General features: G+C 45.3%; 1 protein-coding gene across 2 annotated transcripts in view; it reads left to right on the top strand.

Moving 5' to 3' along the window:
• LOC121009503 (RUN and FYVE domain-containing protein 1-like) overlaps nucleotides 1–24,274 on the top strand; it is a 186,977-nt gene that overhangs the window by 104,803 nt on the left and 57,900 nt on the right. For both annotated transcript variants that reach the window (XM_040442693.1, XM_040442684.1), the window contains 2 exons: nucleotides 14,042–14,209; nucleotides 21,929–22,026. In XM_040442693.1, the coding sequence (XP_040298627.1) occupies nucleotides 14,042–14,209; nucleotides 21,929–22,026 (266 nt within the window). The remainder of the gene's footprint in view (nucleotides 1–14,041; nucleotides 14,210–21,928; nucleotides 22,027–24,274) is intronic.

The raw sequence follows: 24,274 nt of genomic DNA, 5'->3' as shown, positions 1-24,274 counted from the left end.
AGGAGGACATGTGGGGGGGAAATATGGTGGGATACTGTATGGGAGGGATTACTATGTGGGGGCAATAATTATGGGAGGGATTACTATGTGGAGGCAATAATTATGAGAGGGATTACTATGTGGGGGCAAATTACTATATGGGCAATGTGGAGGAAACTACAGTGTGTGGGGTCAGTGTGGGGGAAACTACTGTATGGGGTCAGTGTGGGGGAAACTACTGTATGGGGTCAGTGTGGGGGAAACTACTGTATGGGGGCAGTGTGGGGGAAATTACTGTATGGGGGCAGTGTGGGGAAATTACTGTATGGGGGCAGTGTGGGGAAATTACCGTATGGGGGCAGTGTGGGGGAAATTACCATATGGGGCAGTGTGGGGGAAATTACCATATGGGGCAGTGTGGGGGAAATTACCGTATGGGGCAGTGTGGGGGAAATTACTGTATGGGGCAGTGTGGGGGAAATTACTGTATGGGGGCAGTGGGGGGAAATTACTGTATGAGGGAAACTACTGTGTGGGGGAAAATTACTGTATGGGGACAGTGTGGGGGAAATTACTGTATGGGGGCAGTGTGGGGGAAATTACTGTATGGGGGCAGTGTGGGGGAAATTACCCCAATTATGTCTATTGGGGTCACTATTTTTTCAGCAGTATAGTACCTGGGGCATTGGGGGCACAACGGGCACAGTATTGGGGGTGACAGCAGGATGACACCTTGGGGACACTAGGATGGGGAGGTTGATGGAAAAATTGAGAAATCTAACGTGTCTATGTTACAAACTCTGTAGAGACGAGATGCAGCTAAAAGAATTTGTCATGGCAGTCTAACAGAGAAGAGGAAATAGAAGGTTTACATGACAGGAGATGTCCCTGGATGTAAGAGGTATGTGGTCAAGTATTGGGGGGGAAGGGGTGCCAGAGAAAAGACCCGCCATGGGTGCCAAACACCCTAGGCACGCCACTGTCCCCTGGAGAGGTTGATCATGCCAAGAGCAAGGAGTGTAATTTTCTGCGAGTTCACATAGGAACCCAAGGTAACCTCTACGCAAATAAAGGCCTTTCTCGCATTAGCTAATGTTCATGAGTGAACCATCAGGAGGGATAATGAATGGCAGGATTGCAAGGAGAAAGCCATTGATCACCAAAAAAGAACAATGCTGCCCGTCTGCAGTTTTCTAAAGATCACGTGGGACAGATGAGATCAAAATAGAACTTTTTTGGTTAAAATGAGAAGTGTTCTATTTGAAGAAAGGAAAACACTGCATTCCAGCTTAAAAACCTCATCCAATCTGTAATGCACGCTGGTGGTAATATCATGGTTTGGGTCTGCTTTGCTGCATATGGGCCAAAACAGCTTGCAAAAATTGATGGAACAATTAATTCCGAATTAGACCAGCAAATTCTAAAGGAAAATGTCAGGACAGCTTTCCATTAGCTGAATCTCAAGAGAATGTGGGTCATGTAGCAAGACAACAACCCTAAGCACACAAGTCGTTCTACAAAAGAATGGTTAAAGAAGAATGAAGTTAAAGATTTTGGAATGAACATTTCAAAGTCCTGACCTTAAAGGTCTTGTGCAGGCGTTTTATATTGATCACCTGTTCATCCGTCGGGGATCAGAGACACTAATATGAAGCACCAAGAGATCAAATACTCGTAGTCAGGAAACCGCCTCGCAGAAGCACACAGAGCAATAGGAGGTTAACGCTTGCAATACTGCAGATTGAGTTGCTAGACAATGCATAATAACCCTATTTCACATACAGGAAACCGGCGCCTGGGAGCTCAGGGCAACAGCGGCCACAAATCACCATTCTAACAGTACCCCTTCCTTACGCCCTCTCTTTTTTGGACCAGATACTTGCAGAAATTCCTTCAGGAGGGCAGGGGCCTCAAAATTCTCCAAAAGACAGACAGGCGGCACAGTAGTCAGACACTGGGAGTGACAGGCAGAACCCCAACTAAGAATCTGCCCAGTGTTTCAGTCGAGTACTGTACTGTGTAGATGGAACCAAGGCAGTTCCCGCAGCAAAGTGGAAGGATAGACACAGGCAGAACATAAAGGGAAATTTTCTCTAAATGGAGCGTGCCCACTTGAGGGCTCAGATACATATTGTATGGTCTAGGAAGGGCTGAACGGTAAACTGGGAACCACTACAAGACAAAAATATACAGGTGAAACTCAGAAAATTCGAATATCGTGCAAAGTTCATTTATTTCAGTAATGCAACTTAAAAGGTGAAACTAACATATGAGAGACTCATTACATGCAAAGCGAGATATTTCAAGCCTTTATTTGTTATAATTTGGATGATTATGGCTTACAGCTTATGAAAACCCCCAAAGTCACAATCTCAGGTCCTCTTTGCTAGGGGGGTATGGATTAATTAGCTGACTAGAGTGTGACACTTTGAGCCTAGAATATTAAGCTGCATTAATGCAGTTCCTTTTAACTTGTATTACTGAAATAAATGGTCTTTTGCACGATATTCAAATTTTTCGAGTTTCGCCTGTAGGTAAAGTCCACTTTGGAGAGGGTTGGTCTTCATCTTGGCCATCTCTCCGATTGTCTCTTGGCTGGGGAGCTTTGCCTTTCAAGGAGAAGTGCGAACATAGTACACCACAATCCAGGCATTGTCACTACCAGAGCTTTGAGACGTTCTCACAGCTCTGTTTCTCCACCCCTGTGATGATGTCACTACTAGAGTAAGGAGGAGTTCTCACTGCTCTGTTTCTCCGCCCCTGTGATGAAGTCTTTACTCTCTGTTTCCTTCCTTCCAGCTGTTCCTCCTGCAGTTGATTTCCCTGTCTTTAAATCACCCCTCCTCCTATTGTAGGGCGTGGATTATATTTCTCATTTCAGTTGTGGCTCTTGCTTGAGTATCTTCACTTGTAGCTATCAGTTCACTGGACCTGTGTTCTGCTGCAGCAAGCACTCCGGATATTGCCAGCTGTCCTTGGATCCGTCTTCTCTGCGGCTGCAGCACCTTCAGCTAAGTGTGCAGACATTGTTGTGTACCTGGTTATTTTCTGACTGGATCTGAGGTGGCCACGGTTCCCTCCATATACTGAGCAGGGCACCGGTGGCCGTGCCCCTTCCACTATTGTAGGGGTTACAGTGGTCATCAGTCTTAGGTACGTGGGCATGCCTCGTTCCGCCATTTGGATCCGGGCATGTGCTTTAGCAGCATAGGGAGAGCTTTGAGGGTCTGACAGGGGTCACCCTTTATCCTCCCTAGTTTGGGTCCGGTCAGTAGCTCTTTTTACTGTGTTACTCTTGTTGCTCACATACAGCCGTGACATTATAATCCACCAAAACCGTCCTTTTTTGACATGGATCCGCTTTCTGGCCTGGTTGACCGCATGCAGGGTCTTTCTTTGGAAGTAGCGGATCTCCGTCAATCTATGACTCGGCTCCAAGCATTGGGCTCTGCTCCGGCTCATGGAGTCTGTTGCGAGCCAAAGGTCTCACTTCTGGAGACGTTCTCCGGGGGCAGTGAGAATTTTGTTCGCTTCAGAGAGGCATGCAAACTCCATTTTTGCTTGTGTCCCCACTCCTCTGGTAAGGAGGAGCAGAGGGTGAGGATTGTCATCTCCCTGCTCAGGGGTAATGCTCAGACTTGGGCTTTTTCGCTGCCATCAGGGGATCCCTCCCTTCGATCCGTGGAAAGATTTTTCGTGGCCCTGGGGCAGATATATGATGACCCGGATCGTGTTGCTCTGGCCGAATCTAACTGTCTGCGGAGCTTTATTGTTCTGAATTTCGGAGATGGGCAGCTGATTCAGGTTGGAATGATGCTGCACTCCGGAGTCAGTTCTGTCATGGTCTCTCAGAGAGATTGAAAGATGCGTTTGCTTTCCATGAGAGACCAACGTCCTTAGAGTCTGCCATGTCATTGGCGGTACGCCTTGACAGGCGTCTAAGAGAAAGAAACAAGACCTCTCTGTCCAGCCATTGTCAGTCTAGGGGCAATGGTGCGGACTCATTCAGTGTGCAGGGGCCTCATCCTGTCTCGCTCCCCTCTGAGGAGGAGCCCATGCAGCTAGGTCGACTTGCCCCTGATAAAAGAGGATTTAGTCCTCAGAGTATGGTGTGTTTTTGTTGTGGGGGCATAGGTCATTTGGCAAATGTTTGTCCGTCTAGGAGATTCTTGAACTGTACTAAGAGCGATAATAAGAGAAAAACCTCAAAAGGTAAATCATCAAGTTCTGCTTCATCTGCTACTTTGGGCAAAGTTGATGTAGGAATTGATGCTTTTCCTCTGACCTGCAGTTCCCGTTTTCTCCTGTCTGCCAGGGTGGCGCTAGAGAGCAAGGTAATTTCTTGTGAGATTTTTGTCGATAGTGGAGCGGCCGTCAATCTTATTGACACTCAATTTGTAGCCATGCATGGTTTTCAGGTTTGCACATTAGAAAAGGATATACCTGTTTTTGCTATTGACTCTGCTCCACTCTCACAGAGATCTCTGAAGGGCATTGTTCACAATATCCGGCTAGCTGTAGGTGACACTCATGTGGAGGATATATCTTGTTTTGTCCTTAACGGATTGCCTTCTCCTCTAGTTTTGGGGTTACCCTGGCTCACTAGACATAACCCCACTATTGATTGGCAAGGAAGGCAAATAAATGAGTGGAGTGACTTTTGTAGAGAGAATTGTCTCACAGCGACTTTTGCAGAGGTGTCTACTAAAACTGTGCCATCATTTCTCTCTGATTTCTCGGACGTGTTTTCCGAGAGCGGTGTTCAGGAGCTACCTCCTCACCGGGAGTTTGACTGTCCCATTAACCTCATTCCCGGCGCCAAGCTGCCAAAAGCACGCCTCTACAATCTCTCACAACCGGAAAGAATCGCAATGCGAACTTATATCTCCGAGAGTCTCGATAAGGGGCATATTCGTCCCTCAAAGTCACCTGTGGCCGCGGGTTTTTTTTTTGTTAAAAAAAAAGATGGCTCTCTGAGACCTTGCCTAGATTTTAGGGAGCTGAACCGTATCACGATTCGCGATCCCTATCCCCTTCCTCTGATCCCGGACCTCTTCAACCAAATTGTTGGGGCCAAGGTGTTTTCCAAATTGGATTTGAGAGGCGCGTACAACCTGGTCAGGGTCAGAGAGGGGGATGAATGGAAAACGGCCTTTAATACCCCTAACGGGCATTTCGAGAATCTCGTTATGCCTTTCGGCCTGATGAATGCTCCGGCCGTCTTTCAGCATTTTGTTAATAGTATTTTCTACCATTTAATGGGGAAATTTGTATTGGTGTATCTTGATGATATTTTGATTTTTTCCCCTGATGTTCAGACCCATCAGGATCATCTTTTTCAGGTTCTGCAGATTCTGCGGGAAAATAAATTGTACGCCAAGCTGGAGAAATGTCTTTTTATGGTATCGGAGATTCAATTTCTGGGTTTTCTCCTCTCTGCTTCTGGTTTTCGTATGGATCCGGAGAAGGTCCGTGCTGTACTTGAGTGGGAGCTTCCCGAGAATCAGAAGGCATTGATGCGCTTTCTGGGTTTTGCGAACTATTACAGAAAGTTCATTTTGAATTATTCCTCTGTTGTCAAACCCCTTACTGACATGACAAAAAAGGGGGCGGATTTTTCCTCTTGGTCGGAGGAGGCGCTTGCAGCTTTTTCTAAGATTAAAGAGAGTTTTGCGTCTGCTCCCATCTTGGTGCATCCCGATGTTTCCTTACCTTTTATTGTTGAGGTGGATGCTTCCGAGGTGGGTGTGGGTGCAGTTTTGTCCCAGGGCCCATCTCCTGCCAAATGGCGACCCTGTGCCTTTTTCTCTAAAAAAAACTCTCCCCGGCAGAGAGAAACTATGATGTGGGAGATAGGGAGTTGTTGGCCATCAAGTTGGCTTTCGAGGAATGGCGCCATTGGTTGGAGGGGGCCAGGCACCCTATCACCGTTTTTACCGACCATAAGAATCTGGCATACTTGGAGTCGGCCAGGCGTATGAATCCAAGACAGGCCAGATGGTCTCTGTTCTTCTCCAGATTCAATTTTGTCGTTACATTCCGACCTGGGATCAAAAATGTGAAGGCTGATGCTCTCTCTCGCTGTTTTCCGGGAGGAGGAAACTCCGAGGACCCGGGTCCCATTTTGGCGGAGGGGGTAGTTGTTTCTGCTCTATATTCCGATTTGGAGGCCGAGGTCCAGGCTGCCCAGACTGAGGCACCTGCCCGTTGTCCTTCTGGGAAGTTGTTCGTGCCTCCTGAGCTACGTCACAAACTCTTCAAGGAGCATCATGATACGGTTCTTGCTAGTCACCCCGGGAGTAGAGCCACGGTAGATCTCATTGCTCGGAGATTTTGGTGGCCGGCTCTTCGTAAGTCGGTGGAGGGTTTTGTGGCTGCTTGTGAGACGTGCGCTCGCGCTAAGGTCCCTCGTTCACGGCCTTCAGGTTCCCTTCTCCCGTTACCCATACCTTCCCGTCCTTGGACACACCTGTCCATGGACTTTATCACGGATCTTCCTCGTTCCTCGGGGAAGTCGGTGATCCTGGTGGTGGTGGACCGTTTTAGCAAGATGGCTCATTTCGTACCTTTCCCTGGTTTACCCAATGCTAAAACGTTGGCGCAAGCTTTTGTCGACCATATTGTTAAATTGCACGGCATTCCCTCTGATATTGTTTCCGATAGAGGCACGCAGTTTGTGTCCAGGTTCTGGAAGGCTTTCTGTTCTCGCCTGGGGGTTCGGCTGTCCTTCTCTTCTGCTTTTCACCCGCAGTCGAATGGTCAGACTGAGCGCCTCAATCAGAATCTGGAGACATATTTGCGCTGTTTTGTGGCAGAGAACCAGGAGGATTGGTGTTCATTTCTCCCTCTTGCTGAGTTTGCTCTGAACAACCGTCGTCAGGAATCTTCTGATAAGTCACCATTCTTTGGTGCATATGGGTTCCATCCGCAGTTTGGGACATTCTCGGGAGGAGCTCTTTCTGGTTTACCTGAGGAGGAGAGATTTTCCTCGTCTTTGTCTACCATTTGGCAAAAGATTCAGAGTAATCTTAGAAAGATGAGTGAGAAGTATAAGCGTGTGGCTGATAAGAGACGTGTGCCTGGTCCGGACCTGAATGTGGGTGATCTGGTGTGGTTGTCTACAAGAAATATTAAACTGAAGGTTCCCTCCTGGAAATTGGGTCCCAAGTTTATTGGGCCTTATAAAATCTTGTCAGTCATCAATCCTGTTGCCTTCCGTCTTGATCTTCCACGGGTTTGGAAGATACATAATGTATTTCACAGATCTCTCTTAAAACCATATGTCCAGCCCACGGTACCCTCCTCTTTGCCTCCTCCTCCGATTTTGGTTGATGGCAATCTGGAGTTTGAGGTTTCCAGAATTGTGGACTCTCGCATTGTCCGCGGTTCTCTTCAGTACCTCGTTCATTGGAAGGGTTATGGTCCTGAGGAGAGGATGTGGGTTCCGGTGTCGGACATTAAAGCCACTCGCCTCATCAGGGCATTTCATAGGGATCATCCTGAGAAGGTGGGTCCTGGGTGTCCGGAGTCCACCCATAGATGGGGGGGGTACTGTCACTACCAGAGCTTTGAGACGTTCTCACAGCTCTGTTTCTCCACCCCTGTGATGATGTCACTACTAGAGTAAGGAGGAGTTCTCACTGCTCTGTTTCTCCGCCCCTGTGATGAAGTCTTTACTCTCTTTTTCCTTCCTTCCAGCTGTTCCTCCTGCAGTTGATTTCCCTGTCTTTAAATCACCCCTCCTCCTATTGTAGGGCGTGGATTATATTTCTCATTTCAGTTGTGGCTCTTGCTTGAGTATCTTCACTTGTAGCTATCAGTTCACTGGACCTGTGTTCTGCTGCAGCAAGCACTCCGGATATTGCCAGCTGTCCTTGGATCCGTCTTCTCTGCGGCTGCAGCACCTTCAGCTAAGTGTGCAGACATTGTTGTGTACCTGGTTATTTTCTGACTGGATCTGAGGTGGCCACGGTTCCCTCCATATACTGAGCAGGGCACCGGTGGCCGTGCCCCTTCCACTATTGTAGGGGTTACAGTGGTCATCAGTCTTAGGTACGTGGGCATGCCTCGTTCCGCCATTTGGATCCGGGCATGTGCTTTAGCAGCATAGGGAGAGCTTTGAGGGTCTGACAGGGGTCACCCTTTATCCTCCCTAGTTTGGGTCCGGTCAGTAGCTCTTTTTACTGTGTTACTCTTGTTGCTCACATACAGCCGTGACAGGCATAAGTTGTTGGAACGCCTATGCAGACGTTCCCCTTCAGACAATTTGAATATATCCATGTGCATGGGGTTCTGGTGCAGAAGAAGGATTCAGAGATCTCTACAATTAAGTTACCTTAGGGGATTTGAACATCTCCTCTCTCATGTCTGTTTTTAGTAAGTACTTATTTCCCATTTAATAACAATTCTAGAGCATCCGTTCTTATGGCTCTGTGTTCAGCCATTCCTTTATTATTCCTGCTAGAAGTTATGAATGAATTGCTAACAGTTTGCAATGAAGATCCAGGGTGCTACCAGTTAGGGTCGTATGTCGGCACAGTCTTTCATTGGCAGCACTGATTGGGTAATGTCAGACAAAAATCTAAAATTAAACTAAGCTAACCTTTTCAATGTATCTGATACATTAAAGGGGTTGGCCAAAGAAACTTTAAAATTTCTGCCATATATTATGGATAAGAAAAAGGGTAGGTTATAGTTAGATATTAAACGTATCATTTTCTAGGGCCTCCATCAGATTATTTTCCCCTGTAATAAACCATTAAAGAGCATGAGAGACTCTATAGCTGTCAGTAAAAGTGGTGTAAATCGCCACACTGAGCCTCAAAATACACATGTTTAGGCAAAAGATTAGGACCACATATAGGGTGTTTCTAAAACTAGGAAACACTGCATACTTGAATGGAGCGAGTACTTGTAATGACACGGTGCTGCTGCTGCTGCAAGGGAGACGGCACACATAGTAAAGAAGAGGAAGCACTTCCTCTACAAACAGCTGATCGGTGGGAGTGCAGAGTGTTGGACCACCACAATCAGATATTGATGACCTATCCTGAGAATAGGTCATCAATATATGCTGCCTGTACAACTCCTTTAAGGTTTAAAATTGCTTGGTCCTGAAGGCGTTAAGGTGCAAGGTTTGCAAATTTATTTTTTTTATATATATAATGATTCTTGTTACAAAGTTACATGAAAAGGTGGGCATGGCTGTCTGCAGGCAGTGAAGACAACGGCAATCATTAGGTTGTTTGCTTTTAGAAAATATATAGGTTTTAGGGGATATACTTACCTTTGAAAATGTGTCTCTGTATTGTATAGTTTGTTACATTTAAAAATGCATGATCTCTGCCATGTTGAACTTATATTTTAGGTGTAGTCACACTTTTAACCACTATTATCAATTTTTATGTCAATATTAAAACAGAACTCCCACAAAAATGTTTATTCGCTGACCTGTTGTTAGCCCAGCGGCTTGTGTCGGCGCCGCTGCCCCTATCAGCAGGCATGGGCGCTGGGCTCCCTCTTTTCCCTCCTGCCGCCCAGCTAACAAACACGGGCAGCAACTAACTTAACCCTGCTACATGTGATCCATGCCAGTGTTTACTTGCTGCTGGAAACTTGCACTGCTGCTGAAGCTTGCATGGTTGTGTCTCTCTTTCCTATTTGGCAAACACATACACGCCCTCTGTCTCAGCAGCCAATGGCCGGATTGCAGCAGGTATTTAAAGGCACTTCCTACTACAGAAAGTCACCTGAGCAACCTCAGTTTCTAGCCTGTCTAGTCCCTGTGCAAAGGTGTTTATCTTGTCTGCCTTCCTGTGTACCGAATCCTGCTATTATACTCCTGGATTTTCCGAGTTTTCAACAGACCCATTGAAAGTCAATGGGTCCGCCGAAAATCATGAAAAACGGAACAACGGACACGGAACCCAACAACGGTCGTGTGCATGAGGCCTAAGTCAGGTCAATTTCCTAAGAAAATAGGGAAGTGTACATGAGATTTGTCTAATCTCATACACTTTGCTGGAACTGTATTACGCTGCGTTTTTTCTGCATAAAAATTCCATGCAGAAAAACCGTATGTATTGCATGTAGTGTGCAGGCATCCTTAGAGGGTTTTTTACAAGAGTATTAGAGTATTTAGTTGAGGTTTCTCTGCGACTCAAATCCAATCAAATCTGGTTCTAAGATGTAACTTGTCACTTCTCAAGCATTTTTTCTAATTTGCTACTGAAAAATCCTCTACCATTTTACACTGTGTGCGCACAAGGTGAAGTTTTTAACATTAAAGTCAGTGGGAAAACTGTTTTGGCCGTTTTCTGTTGCTGAATTAGTGGCAAAATTTAGCGATGTGAACATAGGTTTTGAATGTCTTGTGCTCTTTTCCACTCACTATAACCCGTGCCTAATAAGCCTTGTTGCAGTGTCTAATGCGTTTACCGAAACTATGAGCTTCCTGCCTCACTGACAAGGGCTTGATTGGTCAGCATGGCAACAGCCATGCACAGTATCTTGGCTGGGTAAACCCCTAACAGTACCTCCACCCCCACCTTCTATGTTCGGCCACTGGATTCTTACATCTAGAATAAGGTTTAACTGGAAGTGTTTTATGAAAACATTGGACCAAACAATCCGCATGTTATGGTCAAGCTGGTACACAAGAACGTTCTTCAGGCTCATAACCTTTGCAGTGCATCAGGAATGAAGGGAAGCTCTAAGGGTACTTTCACACTTGCGTTAGGCTACATGCACACGAAAAATGGCCGTGTTGACGCCACACCTCCATTTTTAGCACCAGTGAAAGTCTATGGGGCTATTCACATGGCCGTTCTTTTAACGGCCAGTGAATAGCGTCCGTCAAAAAATAGGACATGTCCTATTTTTGCCCGTTTTCACGGCCGGACGGACCCCATTGAAATCAATGGGACCGTTTTTAATGGCCGATTGACAGGAGTGCACCCGTCTAACGGCCGTTAAAAACAGGTACACAGGCCATTTAGGGGTTTAAAAAAAAAAAGTCACCTCATCCACTTGCTTGCGGAGCGGCAGTCTCTTCTCTCTTCATTGAGCAGGACCTGTCGAAGGACCTGCGATCTGCGTGGTGACGTAACCACGTGGGAGCGCACAGTGACGTCATCGCGCACCTTCGGCAGGTCCTGTTCTGTGAAGAGAGAAGAGACTGCTGCAGCGCTAGCAAGTGGATAAGGTGAGGGGTTTATTTTTATAATTTTTTGGGCTGTGGGACTCTGTGGGCATTACATAAACCATGGAGGACATTATAAAGCTGGGGGCCCTAAAAAAAAAAAAAAACACTACGGGGGACATTATTTAAGATGGGGCCCTACATTGGGGGCATTATTAAAGCTAGAGATGGTTAAAAAGATGATATACACCGTGGGGGACATTTATTTAGCTGGGGGCCTACATGGGGGCATTATTAAAGCTGGGGGCAGCAACAAAAAAAAATCCTACACTATGGGGGGACATTATTTTAGCTGGGGGCCTACCATGCTGTGGATGTTCTCAGAAGGGTGGGTCTAGAAATAACTGCCAATCAAATGCATCCATTTTTCATGTCCGTTTTTAAGGGACATTAAAAGCGGACACACACGGCCAGAAAATGGATGCACACACTGATGCAAAATGGCCATGAAAAACTGACAGTGTGTCGGACGGTTTTTTCCACTGTCATGTGCATGAGGCCTTAAAGTTTTACCGGAAAAAAACTGATCAGTTTTATCCTACTGCATTCTGAATGGAGAGCATTCCGTTCAGGACGCATCAGTTCCGTCCGTCTGACGTTTTTTGGACGGAGAAAATACTGCAGCATGCTGCAGTTTTCTCTCCGGCCAAAAATACGTATCCGGCATTAATTTACATTGAAGTGTATTAGTGCCGGATCTGGCATTAATTGTTCCGGTCAAAACGGATCCGGCTTTCCGGTCTGCGCATGCGCAAACCTTTAAAAATGCAAAAAAAATATGTACCGGATCCGTATTGAAATGCATTTGTGAGACTGATCCGCATCCGGATCCATCTCACAAATGCATCCATTTGCGTCCCGAACTGCCTGCCGGAATCCTCTGCCGCAAGTGTGAAAGTAGCCTAACTGAACAAGAATCAACAATATGATGCACTTCATACTCCTTGAACAGAAGGAGGAGGCCCCTTGCGAATTGTACTTTTTAACAAGACCTTTATTAAGAACATTTTAAATCTTAAATGAAGAGAGCAGCAGCAATCAGAAAGACACAAGATTAATAAATGTATTAACTAATTAATTAATCTCATAGGGACCAATGTATCGAAGACCCAATTTATACACATTTTTTGTAAACAACCATAGATTTTCCTTCACAGATAAATCACAGAATGTTTATCCGCTTGAACCTGAGTTCAAAGTGTGAATTGTTCCTCACCTCCGGATTTACTTTAACAGTAGTGGAAAATGATGGCAACCTTTTGATAGCAAATATGGCTAGTGGCAGATAATCTATCCACTCAGATTGATCACCAGCAATATAACACCTAATTTACTGCTCAGTGGTCTGACCATTAGGGTCCATTCACACGTCTTTTTGCGGACCGCACATAGCCGGCACTTTAATAGAAATGTATTTTCTTGTCCGTGTCTGTGGACAAGAATAGGACATGTTCTATTTTTTGCGGAGCGGAAGTGTGGATGCGGACAGCACACTGTGTGCTGTCCGGATCAGTTCCACAATGTTGCGGAACAGATACGGATCCATTTTGTGGACGTGTGAATGGACCCTTAGGCTCAGGATGAAATATAGAAGAAAATGACAACTACACCTGGAGCCTGTCACAAAAAACCTCTCCAAAATCTGGAAACAAACTGAACCTGGAAACTATGTTCTCAGGTACCATGCATTTAATAAATAAACCGGACTAGCCTAGAAATTGAACAGTTTCACTAATGTACAGTAACAAAATGACACTTCTTACAAAAACGATCAACAGCAACTGAAACTACATTTGAACCCCCAGACGGAGACAAATCGGTGATAAAATCCATAGATGGATGGGTCCATGATATGTATGGAACAGACAGTGGATTGAGATTTGGTTTGAGTCAGTTGATGTCAACACGCTGGCCAAGGGTGACCGAAGGCTGTGGTCTTTCCCTCCTCTCCCCAATTCAGATTGCTGTGTATGAGGAGCGCTTGTGCCACGGAGCTTTACAGTGTGTGCCCTGTGACCGCTACTATCTGACGTCCCCATCCAGACAAGAGGGAGAGAAGGCTCAAAAGCTGTACAAACTGCACCAGGCTATACTGTCCTGGACGCTACGGGAGGACAACAAATACCCTGCTGACTGCCTCACAATCGGCTACATATGTATGTGTATAGATCCAGCGATATATGCAGGCAGGCCGATCATCTGGCTAGTGCCAATGTGGCACCCCAGTTTTCCACGCTATGTGTTGATGCTACTCCTGATCATTGGTGTAAGTTCAGGAATTCAGACATTTTCCCTGGTAAAAGAATGCGAAATGCCGGTCATAAAAATGTGTGTCATATGGATTTTAATGGGATGTGACGTCACTAGCCAGGCTAGTCAGCCTCAGCACATGGATGATTTTTAACATATAGTAAGGTACAGCTTGTAGTTAACAGAAGATAATCCAATACTTATTGGGAAAGAGAACCTCAGAGCGCATACGTTTTAAACTGTTGTGGCAACATAGGATTTTTTTTTATGGGGTTCTGGTTGATCAAACTACTTTCAGTGCACCAAGATAACACATCCATGGATTGGAGAGAGAAACTGTCTGTTTACTATGGAATACGACATATTCTATATTTTTGCAGGCATACGGATGCAGACAGCATATGGTGTGCTCTCCGCATCTTTTGTGGCCCCATTGAATTGAATATAACAGGACAACAGCTTTAAATAGACATTTGGAGGGGGAACAGTGAATACTTCTAAAGTAGATTAAGAATTTACCTTTTTTGACATTTTAGGCAGCTTTTTTTTTCTGGAAAACAAATCGTATCTACATATCGCTGACAATTTTTGTGATTTGTTATTTGTTGTTAGGAACTCGAAAAGGAGCTAGATTTGCAACTTGGAATGAAGACTGAAATGGAAATGGCCATGAAACTTCTTGAAAAAGATATTCATGAAAAGCAGGATACTCTAGTAGTGCTACGGAAACAACTGGATGATGTAAAATCCATTAATCTTCAAATGTGCGAAAAAGTCAAGGTAAAGAACTTTAACCACCTCAGCCCCCAGTGCTTAAACACCCTGAAAGACCAGGCCACTTTTTACACTTCTGACCTACACTACTTTCACCGTTTATTGCTCGGTCATGCAACTTACCACCCAAATGAATTTTACCTCCTTTTCTTCTCACTAATAGAGCTTTCATTTGGTGGTATTTCATTGCTGCTGACATTTTTACTTTTTTTTGTTATTAATCGAAATTTAACGATTTTTTTGCAAAAAAATGACATTTTTCACTTTCAGTTGTAAAATTTTGCAAAAAAAACGAGATCCATATATAAATTTTGCTCTAAATTTATTGTTCTACATGTCTTTGATAAAAAAAAAATGTTTGGGTAAAAAAAAAAAATGGTTTGGGTAAAAGTTATAGCGTTTACAAACTATGGTACAAAAATGTGAATTTCCGCTTTTTGAAGCAGCTCTGACTTTCTGAGCACCTGTCATGTTTCCTGAGGTTCTACAATGGCCAGACAGTACAAACACCCCACAAATGACCCCATTTCGGAAAGTACACACCCTAAGGTATTCGCTGATGGGCATAGTGAGTTCATAGAACTTTTTATTTTTTGTCACAAGTTAGCGGAAAATTATGATTTTTTTTTCTTTTTTTTTTTCTTACAAAGTCTCATATTCCACTAACTTGTGACAAAAAATAAAAAGTTCTATGAACTCACTATGCCCATCACGAAATACCTTGGGGTCTCTTCTTTCCAAAATGGGGTCACTTGTGGGGTAGTTATACTGCCCTGGCATTCTAGGGGCCCAAATGTGTGGTAAGGAGTTTGAAATCAAATTCTGTAAAAACTGACCAGTGAAATCCGAAAGGTGCTCTTTGTAATATGGGCCCCTTTGCCCACCTAGGCTGCAAAAAAGTGTCACACATCTGGTATCTCCGTACTCAGGAGAAGTTGGGGAATGTGTTTTGGGGTGTCATTTTACATATACCCATGCTGGGTGAGAGAAATATCTTGGCAAAAGACAACTTTTCCCATTATTTTATACAAAGTTGGCATTTGACCAAGATATTTATCTCACCCAGCATGGGTATATGTAAAATGACACCACAAAACACATTCCCCAACTTCTCCTGAATACGGCGATACCACATGTGTGACACTTTTTTGCAGCCTAGGTGGGCAAAGGGGCCCATATTCCAAAGAGCACCTTTCGGATTTCACTGGTCATTTTTTACAGAATTTGATTTCAAACTCCTTACCACACATTTGGGCCCCTAGAATGCCAGGGCAGTATCACTACCCCACAAGTGACCCTATTTTGGAAAGAAGACACCCCAAGGTATTCCGTGAGGGGCATGGCGAGTTCCTAGAATTTTTTATTTTTTGTCACAAGTTAGGGGAAAATGATGATTTTTTATTTTATTTTTTTCCATACAAAGTCTCATATTCCACTAACTTGTGACAAAAAATAAAAACTTCCATGAACTCACTATGCACATCAGCGAATACCTTGGGGTCTCTTCTTTCCAAAATGGGGTCACTTGTGGGGTAGTTATACTGCCCTGGCATTCTAGGGGCCCAAATGTGTGGTAAGGAGTTTGAAATCAAATTCTGTAAAAACTGACCAGTGAAATCCGAAAGGTGCTCTTTGGAATATGGGCCCCTTTGCCCACCTAGGCTGCAAAAAAGTGTCACACATGTGGTATCGCCGTATTCAGGAGAAGTTGGGGAATGTGTTTTGTGGTGTCATTTTACATATACCCATGCTGGGTGAGAGAAATATCTTGGCAAAAGACAACTTTTCCCATTTTTTTATACAAAGTTGGCATTTGACCAAGATATTTATCTCACCCAGCATGGGTATATGTAAAATGACACCCCAAAACATATTCCCCAACTTCTCCTGAATACGGAGATACCACATGCGTGACACTTTTTTGCAGCCTAGGTGGGCAAAGGTGCCCAAATTCCTTTTAGGAGGGCATTTTTAGACATTTGGATACCAGACTTCTTCTCACGCTTTGGGGCCCCTAAAATGCCAGGGCAGTATAAATACCCCACATGTGACTCCATTTTGGAAAGAAGACACCCCAAGGTATTCAATGAGGGGCATGGCGAGTTCATAGAAAAAAAAAAATTTTGGCACACGTTAGCGGAAATTGATTTTTTTGATTTTTTTCTCACAAAGTCTCCCTTTCCGCTAACTTGGGACAAAAATTTCAATCTTTCATGGACTCAATATGCCCCTCAGCGAATACCTTGGGGTGTCTTCTTTCCAAAATGGTGTTATTTGTGGGGTGTTTGTACTGCCCTGGCATTTGAGGGTCTCCGCAATCATTACATGTATGCCCAGCATTAGGAGTTTCTGCTATTCTCCTTATATTGAGCATACAGGTAATGAGATTTTTTTTTTCCGTTCAGCCTCTGGGCTGAAAGAAAAAAATGAACGGCACAGATTTCTTCATTCGCATCGATCAATGTGGATGAAAAAATCTCTGCCAAAAAAAGAAAAAGGAGGGGAAAGGCGTCTGCCAGGACATAGGAGCTCCGCCCAACATCCATACCCACTTAGCTCGTATGCCCTGGCAAACCAGATTTCTCCATTCACATCAATCGATGTGGATGAATAAATCATTGCCGGGATTTTTTTTTTTATATATACAAAGTGTTTGCCAAAGTATATGAACACCGCCACCTCCTCAGCTCATATGCCTCGGCAAACGTATCTTTTACTGCAGAGGAGAAATCTCGTCTTGCAGCGCCGCATACACCGACTTGCGTGTAATCTGACAGCAGCGCAATGCTTCTGTCCGAATGCACATCAGTGCTGCATCTAGTCGATCGGTTGGTCCACCTGAAAGGTAAAAAAAACAAAGCAAAAAAGAAAAAACCAGGCCGCAACGCAATAACTTTATTAACTTTAGAACAGAACATATTAACTTTTTTTTAACTTTTTTACTTACCGGTAATTTTTTTTTTTGTTTAGTTTTTTTTACCTTTATAGAACAAACCTCTCCTTCCCCATGGGACAATGTGCAAAGCGCAAATCGCCCAAAGATGTGGCAAAGTACGTTATGCACTTTATCCCAGGTGAAAGGAGAGGTTTGCAGCAGCTGTGAGTAAAAGGGCCCTAATAGCCCTGTGTGCCTGTCCTGGTGAGATGTGATCCCTATGCTAGGTGTACCTGTGTGTGGTACTTCCGGAAACACTCACCAAAGCATAGGGCAGGGTGGTCAGGACAGAAATAGCGGGTGTCACGCCTTATTCCACTCCTGCTACAGACACGACATCTTTTTCGGGGTGACGGTTGGGTTGAGATACCAGGAACGACACTGGGGAAATGTCGCTCGTGTAGACGGCTAACTACACTGGTGGATGGGGCCACGGAACCTCCTGGGTAAAGGAGGTTCTCGATGATCTCTTCCTGGAATTTGAGGAAGGATCGTGTTCTCCCAGCCTTACTGTCGAGAACAAAACTATTGTACAGCGCCAATTGAATTAAATATACAGACACCTTCTTATACCAGCGTCTGGTTCTGCGGGAAACTAAATACGGAGACAACATCTGGTCATTGAAGTCCACCCCTCCCATGAGCGCATTATAGTCGTGTACACAGAGGGGCTTTTCAATGACACGGGTTGCTCGCTCAATTTGGATTGTCGTGTCTGCGTGAATGGAGGAGAGCATGTAAACGTCACGCTTGTCTCTCCATTTCACCGCGAGCAGTTCTTCGTTACACAAGGCAGCCCTCTCCCCCCTTGCAAGACGGGTGGTTACAAGCCGTTGGGGGAAGCCCACGCGACTAGTTCGCGCGGTGCCACAGGCGCAAATCCGTTCCAGAAACAAATGCCTAAAGAGGGCCACACTTGTGTAGAAATTGTCCACATAAAGATGGTACCCCTTGCCGAATAAGGGTGACACCAAGTCCCAGACTGTCTTCCCACTGCTCCCCAGGTAGTCAGGGCAACCGACCGGCTCCAGGGTCTGATCTTTTCCCTCATAGATCCGAAATTTGTGGGTATAGCCTGTGGCCCTTTCACAGAGCTTATACAATTTGACCCCATACCGGGCACGCTTGCTTGGGATGTATTGTTTGAAGCCAAGGCGCCCGGTAAAATGTATTAGGGACTCGTCTACGCAGATGTTTTGCTCGGGGGTATACAAATCTGCAAATTTCTGGTTGAAATGGTCTATGAGGGGCCGAATTTTGTGGAGCTGGTCAAAAGCTGGGTGGCCTCTGGGACGGGAGGTGGTGTTGTCGCTAAAATGCAGGAAACGGAGGATGGCCTCAAATCGTGCCCTGGACATAGCAGCAGAGAACATGGGCATGTGATGAATCGGGTGCGTGGACCAATATGACTGCAATTCATGCTTTTTAGTTAGACCCATGTTGAGGAGAAGGCCCAAAAAAAATTTAAGTTCGGAAACTTGGACTGGTTTCCACCGGAAAGGCTGGGCATAAAAGCTTCCCGGGTTGGCGGATATAAATTGTGTGGCATACCGGTTTGTCTCTGCCACGACTAAGTCCAAGAGCTCCGCAGTCAAGAACAGCTCAAAAAATCCCAGGGCCGAACCGATTTGAGCCGTCTCAACCCGAACTCCAGACTGGGCGGTGAAAGGGGGAACTACAGGTGCGGCTGAAGTTGGTGACTGCCAATCAGGGTTTGCCAGCACCTCAGGGATTCTAGGGGCTCTACGGGCCTGTCTGTGCAGGGGCTGCGACAGGGTAACTACTGCACGTGCCACCGTACCAGCTTCAACTGCCCTTCTGGTGCTCGCCACGTCACCATGTTGTACGGCAGTGCTGGTACTAGGTCCAGGGAGGGCTGCGCTGCTGGTGTATGCCTCACCACGTGATCCGGCAGCGACAGCCCCACTCTGCTGCTCTTGAAGCGGATCCTGCATAACCTGTGGTCTAGCGACACGGGGCCGGGTACGCCTGGTGCTGCCAGGGATCTCAACCTCCTCGTCCGAACTTTGGGTCAGAGAGCCACTGCTTTCCACAGGTTCATATTCTGACCCGCTAGATTCGTCAGATGAGGGTTTCCACTCCTCATCCGACTGGGTCAGAATCCTGTAGGCCTCTTCAGAAGAATACCCCCTGTTTGACATTTTGGACTACTAAATTTAGGGGTATTCCCTGAGACTACCCAAGAAAAAAAACAAACCTGTCTTACAAAGGGGAGGCTAGCGAAGTACCGGAGGCCGCTGCGGTTGATAAAAAATATCAAAACTGATTTTTTTATCGCCGCAGTGCGTGTAAAATGAATGTGCAGTGATCAAAAAAAAATATATTTTTTGTCACTGCGGTGGGGCGGGCGTGGGTGAACCACGTGTGGGCGACCGATCAGGCCTGATCGGGAAAACACTGCGTTTTGGGTGGAGGGCGAGCTAAGGTGACACTAATACTATTATAGATCTGACCGTGATCAGTTTTGATCACTTACAGATACTATAAAAGTACAAATGCTGATTAGCGATACGCTAATCAGCGAATAAAAGTGACTGCGGTGCGGTGGGCTGGGCGCTAACTGACGCTAACTACCTAACCAAGGGGCCTAAACTATCCCTAAAACCTAACAGTCAATACCAGTGAAAAAAAAAAAGTGACAGTTTACACTGATCACTTTTTTTCCTTTCACTAGTGATTGACAGGGGCGATCAAAGGGGTGATCAAAGGGTTAATTGGGGTGCAGGGGGGTGATCTGGGGCTAAGGTGTAGTGTTTAGTGTACTCACAGTTCAGTCTGCTCCTGTGCTGGATCCAACCGACGAAAAGGACCAGCACAGGAGCAGACAAGCCATATAACAGATCATATTTACTAATATGATCTGTTATATGACTTGTGATTGGATTTTTTGAAAATCGCCAGCCTGCCAGCCAATGATCGTTGCTGGCAGGCTGGTGACGAACTTGTTCTTTTAATTTTGCCGGCCCGCGATGCGCATGCGCGGGCCGGCTTTGAGCGAAATCTCGCGTCTCGCGAGATGACGCGTATATGCGTGATTGTGCGCAGCGCTGCCACCTCCGGAACGCGAATCTGCGTACAGCGGTCCGGAGGTGGTTAAACAGTACATCCCACAATTCGTGCAGTGGTGAAGTACTAAAATAATATATACTGTTTCAGCTTGGCCTGATAAAGTAGTATGATCTGTGTGTATGTTGTTCTGTTTAACCAACTATTGATCATTTCCAATGTATAACCTTCCAGCAGTGGATTTACTAGTTTACTGTCATTGCGGTTGGCTCAGCGGTTAGCATTGGTGCCTTGCAGTCCTAGATTTGAATCTGACCAAGGACAACATCTGCATGGAGTTTGTATGTTCTCCCTGTGGGTTTCCTCCCATACGCCAAATACATATTGATGGAGAAATTAGATTGTGAGCCCCATTCTGTAAAGCGCTGTGGAATATGTCAGTGCTATATTAGTGATCCAAAAAATATTAAAAGTGACACTATGTGAACTATGCCAGTTAACCTGTCACTGAGCTTAGACCTCCTTTATATGGTTCCCTTAAAAAGTGGGCCTTGTGAGTGCAGTTGCTCTACCACCCACAATGTCCTCCAAAGAGCCAAACAAGGGAAGGTAAGAGATGATATTCAACTTGAATACTGCTGCCATTCAGTAAGTGGTTTTGGCCAATAAGACATGTAAAAGTGGCTCACGTGATTTTTTTTTTTCCTTCCATGCCCGCAATCGTGCCACAAAATGACATACATTTGCTTACATTTTATCCACAGTTTTTTCCACAGTTGCAAGCATACTTTCGAATTCCCCACCGTTTCTGTGTGAATGTACTCTTAGACCTTAGAGTACCCTCTGCACTCCCAAGCATATTCTGGTTATCATAATTGCAACAGTTATTAATAAAACATACTGCACCTTTATCTATATTATGTCCTCTGTTAATATAAAACTCAATCTTTTGCTTGAAATAATATAAATTCAGGTTTCAGGATTGTGTGTGAAAAATACGTGCTATTTAAAGGAGTTATCTAACCCAAAAAATTCCCCCCCAAATGCCCAGGCGTTGTTACTTCTGCCTGTACGGCTGCCACTGCATCTCCCCATCGCGCAAATCAAAACATCCGGTGATGGGGGAGAGCAGCCAATAGCAGGCTGCGACGGGGACCAGCCTCCCTAGCGTCACCTGCGATGGTAGGGAGGCTCATTCCCATCGCGGCCTGCTATTGCCTGACAGTAGCTGTAAAACATTAGTAGTGACGCTAATTTATTGTCTGCTGTAATAAGCACAGAAATGGTGGTAGTGATTGAAACTAGTATAGTAGGTAAGTGACACGTTAGTAAAGCAGGAGTTCTAATAGAAAATTAAAATTGTTGTAGTAGTAGTGATACCAGGTTAGTAGCAGTGACACAGAAATACCCATGGAAATGCAGCACTACTGACACAAAGGCATGAAGAGTGATGCAGGAATGTCTTTAGTGTCGTTTTAGTGCTATACTGGTAGTAGTGACACAGGTACTGATGAAGTGGCCTTTTATCAGGGGCTCTATAGCAAAGCATCTGCAGATATGCAGACATAGGACCTTGCCATGTATCCAGTGGCACCTCAAAATAGGCAAGTAGCAAAACGATTGACCTCTGCCTTTGTATTGGATCTGCTACATGCTTAAAATATGGGAATAAATTATGAACTTTGCGGAGTATCTTTTATCAATGCTTTCGAATATTTCCAAAAAAAATTACTGTTTGTTTTAAATGTTCTTTTTTTTTGTAGGAAGCAGAAATGGCCTTGCAGAATAAGAGTGAACAGTTATGTTTACTCCAAGCTAAAATGGATCTGGTAGACTCTACAACAAGAGCAATGGAAGAAAGGTTCTTCTTTTTCTTTATCGATAGTACAAGGAAATATAAGAAACTTTGTAATAGAACTTATTGCAGAAAATGCTTCTTTCCCCACTTGACAGCCTGTTATCCTGTTTCCAAGCCTCCTCAACTAATCATTTACACATCTCTGGGTTAGAAGCTTACTGTGAGATCATTAAAGCTACAGCCCATAGAGAGAGGAAGTAGTTTCTGCAGAAAGACAAAGGCAGAGACGTAAAGAGACATGGCTGCAGTTTGCTATCTCGCCCAGTTCTAGATTCACAGCTACATGGCTCAGTACCGCTGTACAATTTCCTCCCTGCTGCTGTTGTATCTCAGGGTGTGCAGCATAGAGACTGGAGAGCAGGATCTCCTCTTCTCTGTTGGGAGACATCATGACATCTAGACTAACCATTTAGAGGTGAACTAGCTCTACATACAGCTCGGACTCCTGACCCAATTTCATATTATCCAATATAGAGCAGCTGTTGAGGCAATTTTTGTCTCGTTTTACAGCTCATATCTGTGATACCTATCTCATACCTGATAAAGCTAACTCTCCCCCACCCCTTTTGCTGATGTGGAGGAGGAGGGAGGCAGTGGGAGTGTGAATTGTGCTGACAGGCTTCAGAAGAAGAGCGACAGAGCCTTCTCTTTCTTAAAGGGGTTGTCCGGGTTCAGAGCTGAACCCGGACATACCCTTATTTTCACCCAGGCAGCCCCCCTTATTTTCACCCACCCAGGCAGCCCCCCTGAGGCTAGCATCGGAGCATCTCATGCTCCGATGCACTCCCTTGCCCTGTGCTAAATCGCGCAGGGCACGGGCTCTTTTGTTTTCAATAACACACTGCCAGGCGGTAACTTCCGCCCGGCAGTGTGTTCGGTGACGTCACCGGCTCTGAGGGGCGGGCTTTAGCTCTGCCCTAGCCATTTTACTGGCTAGGGCAGAGCTAAATCCCGCCCATCAGTGCCTGTGACGTCACCGGGGTTCCTGGCAGCCCCATGGAGAGCCCCGATACGTCACCGGAACTCCAAAAAATGCCTTTGCCCTGCACGATTTAGCGCAGGGCAAAGGAGAGCATCGGAGCATGAACTGCTCCGATGCTCATGTCAGGGGGGCTGCCTGGGTGAAAATGGAGGGATGTCCGGGTTCAGCTCTGAACCCGGACAACCCCTTTAATATAAATTTACATGTCTCTAGGGGTGGATAACATGCATTTCTGTGCATATTATCAATCCCCATTCCCCCATCAATAAGAGAGAATTCTTACTCTTACTCTTTGTCACATATGGGGAGTCTTTTTTTTTTTTTTTCAAAAAAGGAGAGAGAAGATGAGCACTTACTCATCTATTTAACCCTTTGCAGCTGATTAGGCCATTTATTGACTCCTTGACCCAGACGTTTACCAGCGTCCGGATCACCGGACCACTTTCACACTAGCGTTCGGGGTTCCGCTTGTGAGCTCCGTTTAAAGGCTCTCACAAGCGGCCCTGAACGGATCCGTACAGCCCCAATGCATTCTGAGTGGATGCGGATCCGCTCAGAATGCATCAGCATGGCTCCGCTTGGCCTCCGTTCCGCTCAGCAGGCGGACATCCGAATGCAGCTTGCAGCGTTCGGGTGTCCACCTGGCCGTGCGGAGCCAAACGAATCCGTCCAGACGTACAATGTAAGTCAATGGGGACGGATCCGTTTGAAGTTGACACAATATGGTGCAACTTTCACACTTAGAATTTTTTCTGAACTATAATGCAGACGGATCCGTTCTGAACGGATCCCAACGTTTGCATTATAGGAGCGGATCCGTCTGTGCAGACACCAGACGGATCCGCTCTGAACGCAAGTGTGAAAGTAGCCTTAAGTTGCACCAAACACACAAATCTAAATAAAATTTACATTTTACACTATCCCTGTCCTGTACATACCCAATGCAGACTGCTTCTCTAGCAATACCCGTTAAACTTGCAGTAATAGCAATAATGATGATCACTACAGAGTAATCGAATATACCATATTTCTGACAGATGGAAATGTTTTTCGTCAGTCAGAAAAAACATTTTCACTCACTCTGGCTCTATAAATAATTGTTTTCAAGTACTGTAGTTATTAGTGTTTTTATTTTTTTTTCAAGTATTCAACTGCTTTTTACATGAAATACCTTTTTTTTTTTTTGCACCCGTATTATAAATGCAACACCTGGACCCCCAGCAGTTCATCAGAATCAGAGCCTATGGCACTGTTAGGGTACTTTCACAC

Source organism: Bufo bufo, chromosome 1, assembly GCF_905171765.1.
Source record: "Bufo bufo chromosome 1, aBufBuf1.1, whole genome shotgun sequence".
In the NCBI taxonomy this organism is placed as follows: Eukaryota; Metazoa; Chordata; class Amphibia; order Anura; family Bufonidae; genus Bufo; species Bufo bufo.
This window is presented reverse-complemented; position numbering and strand designations above follow the sequence as displayed.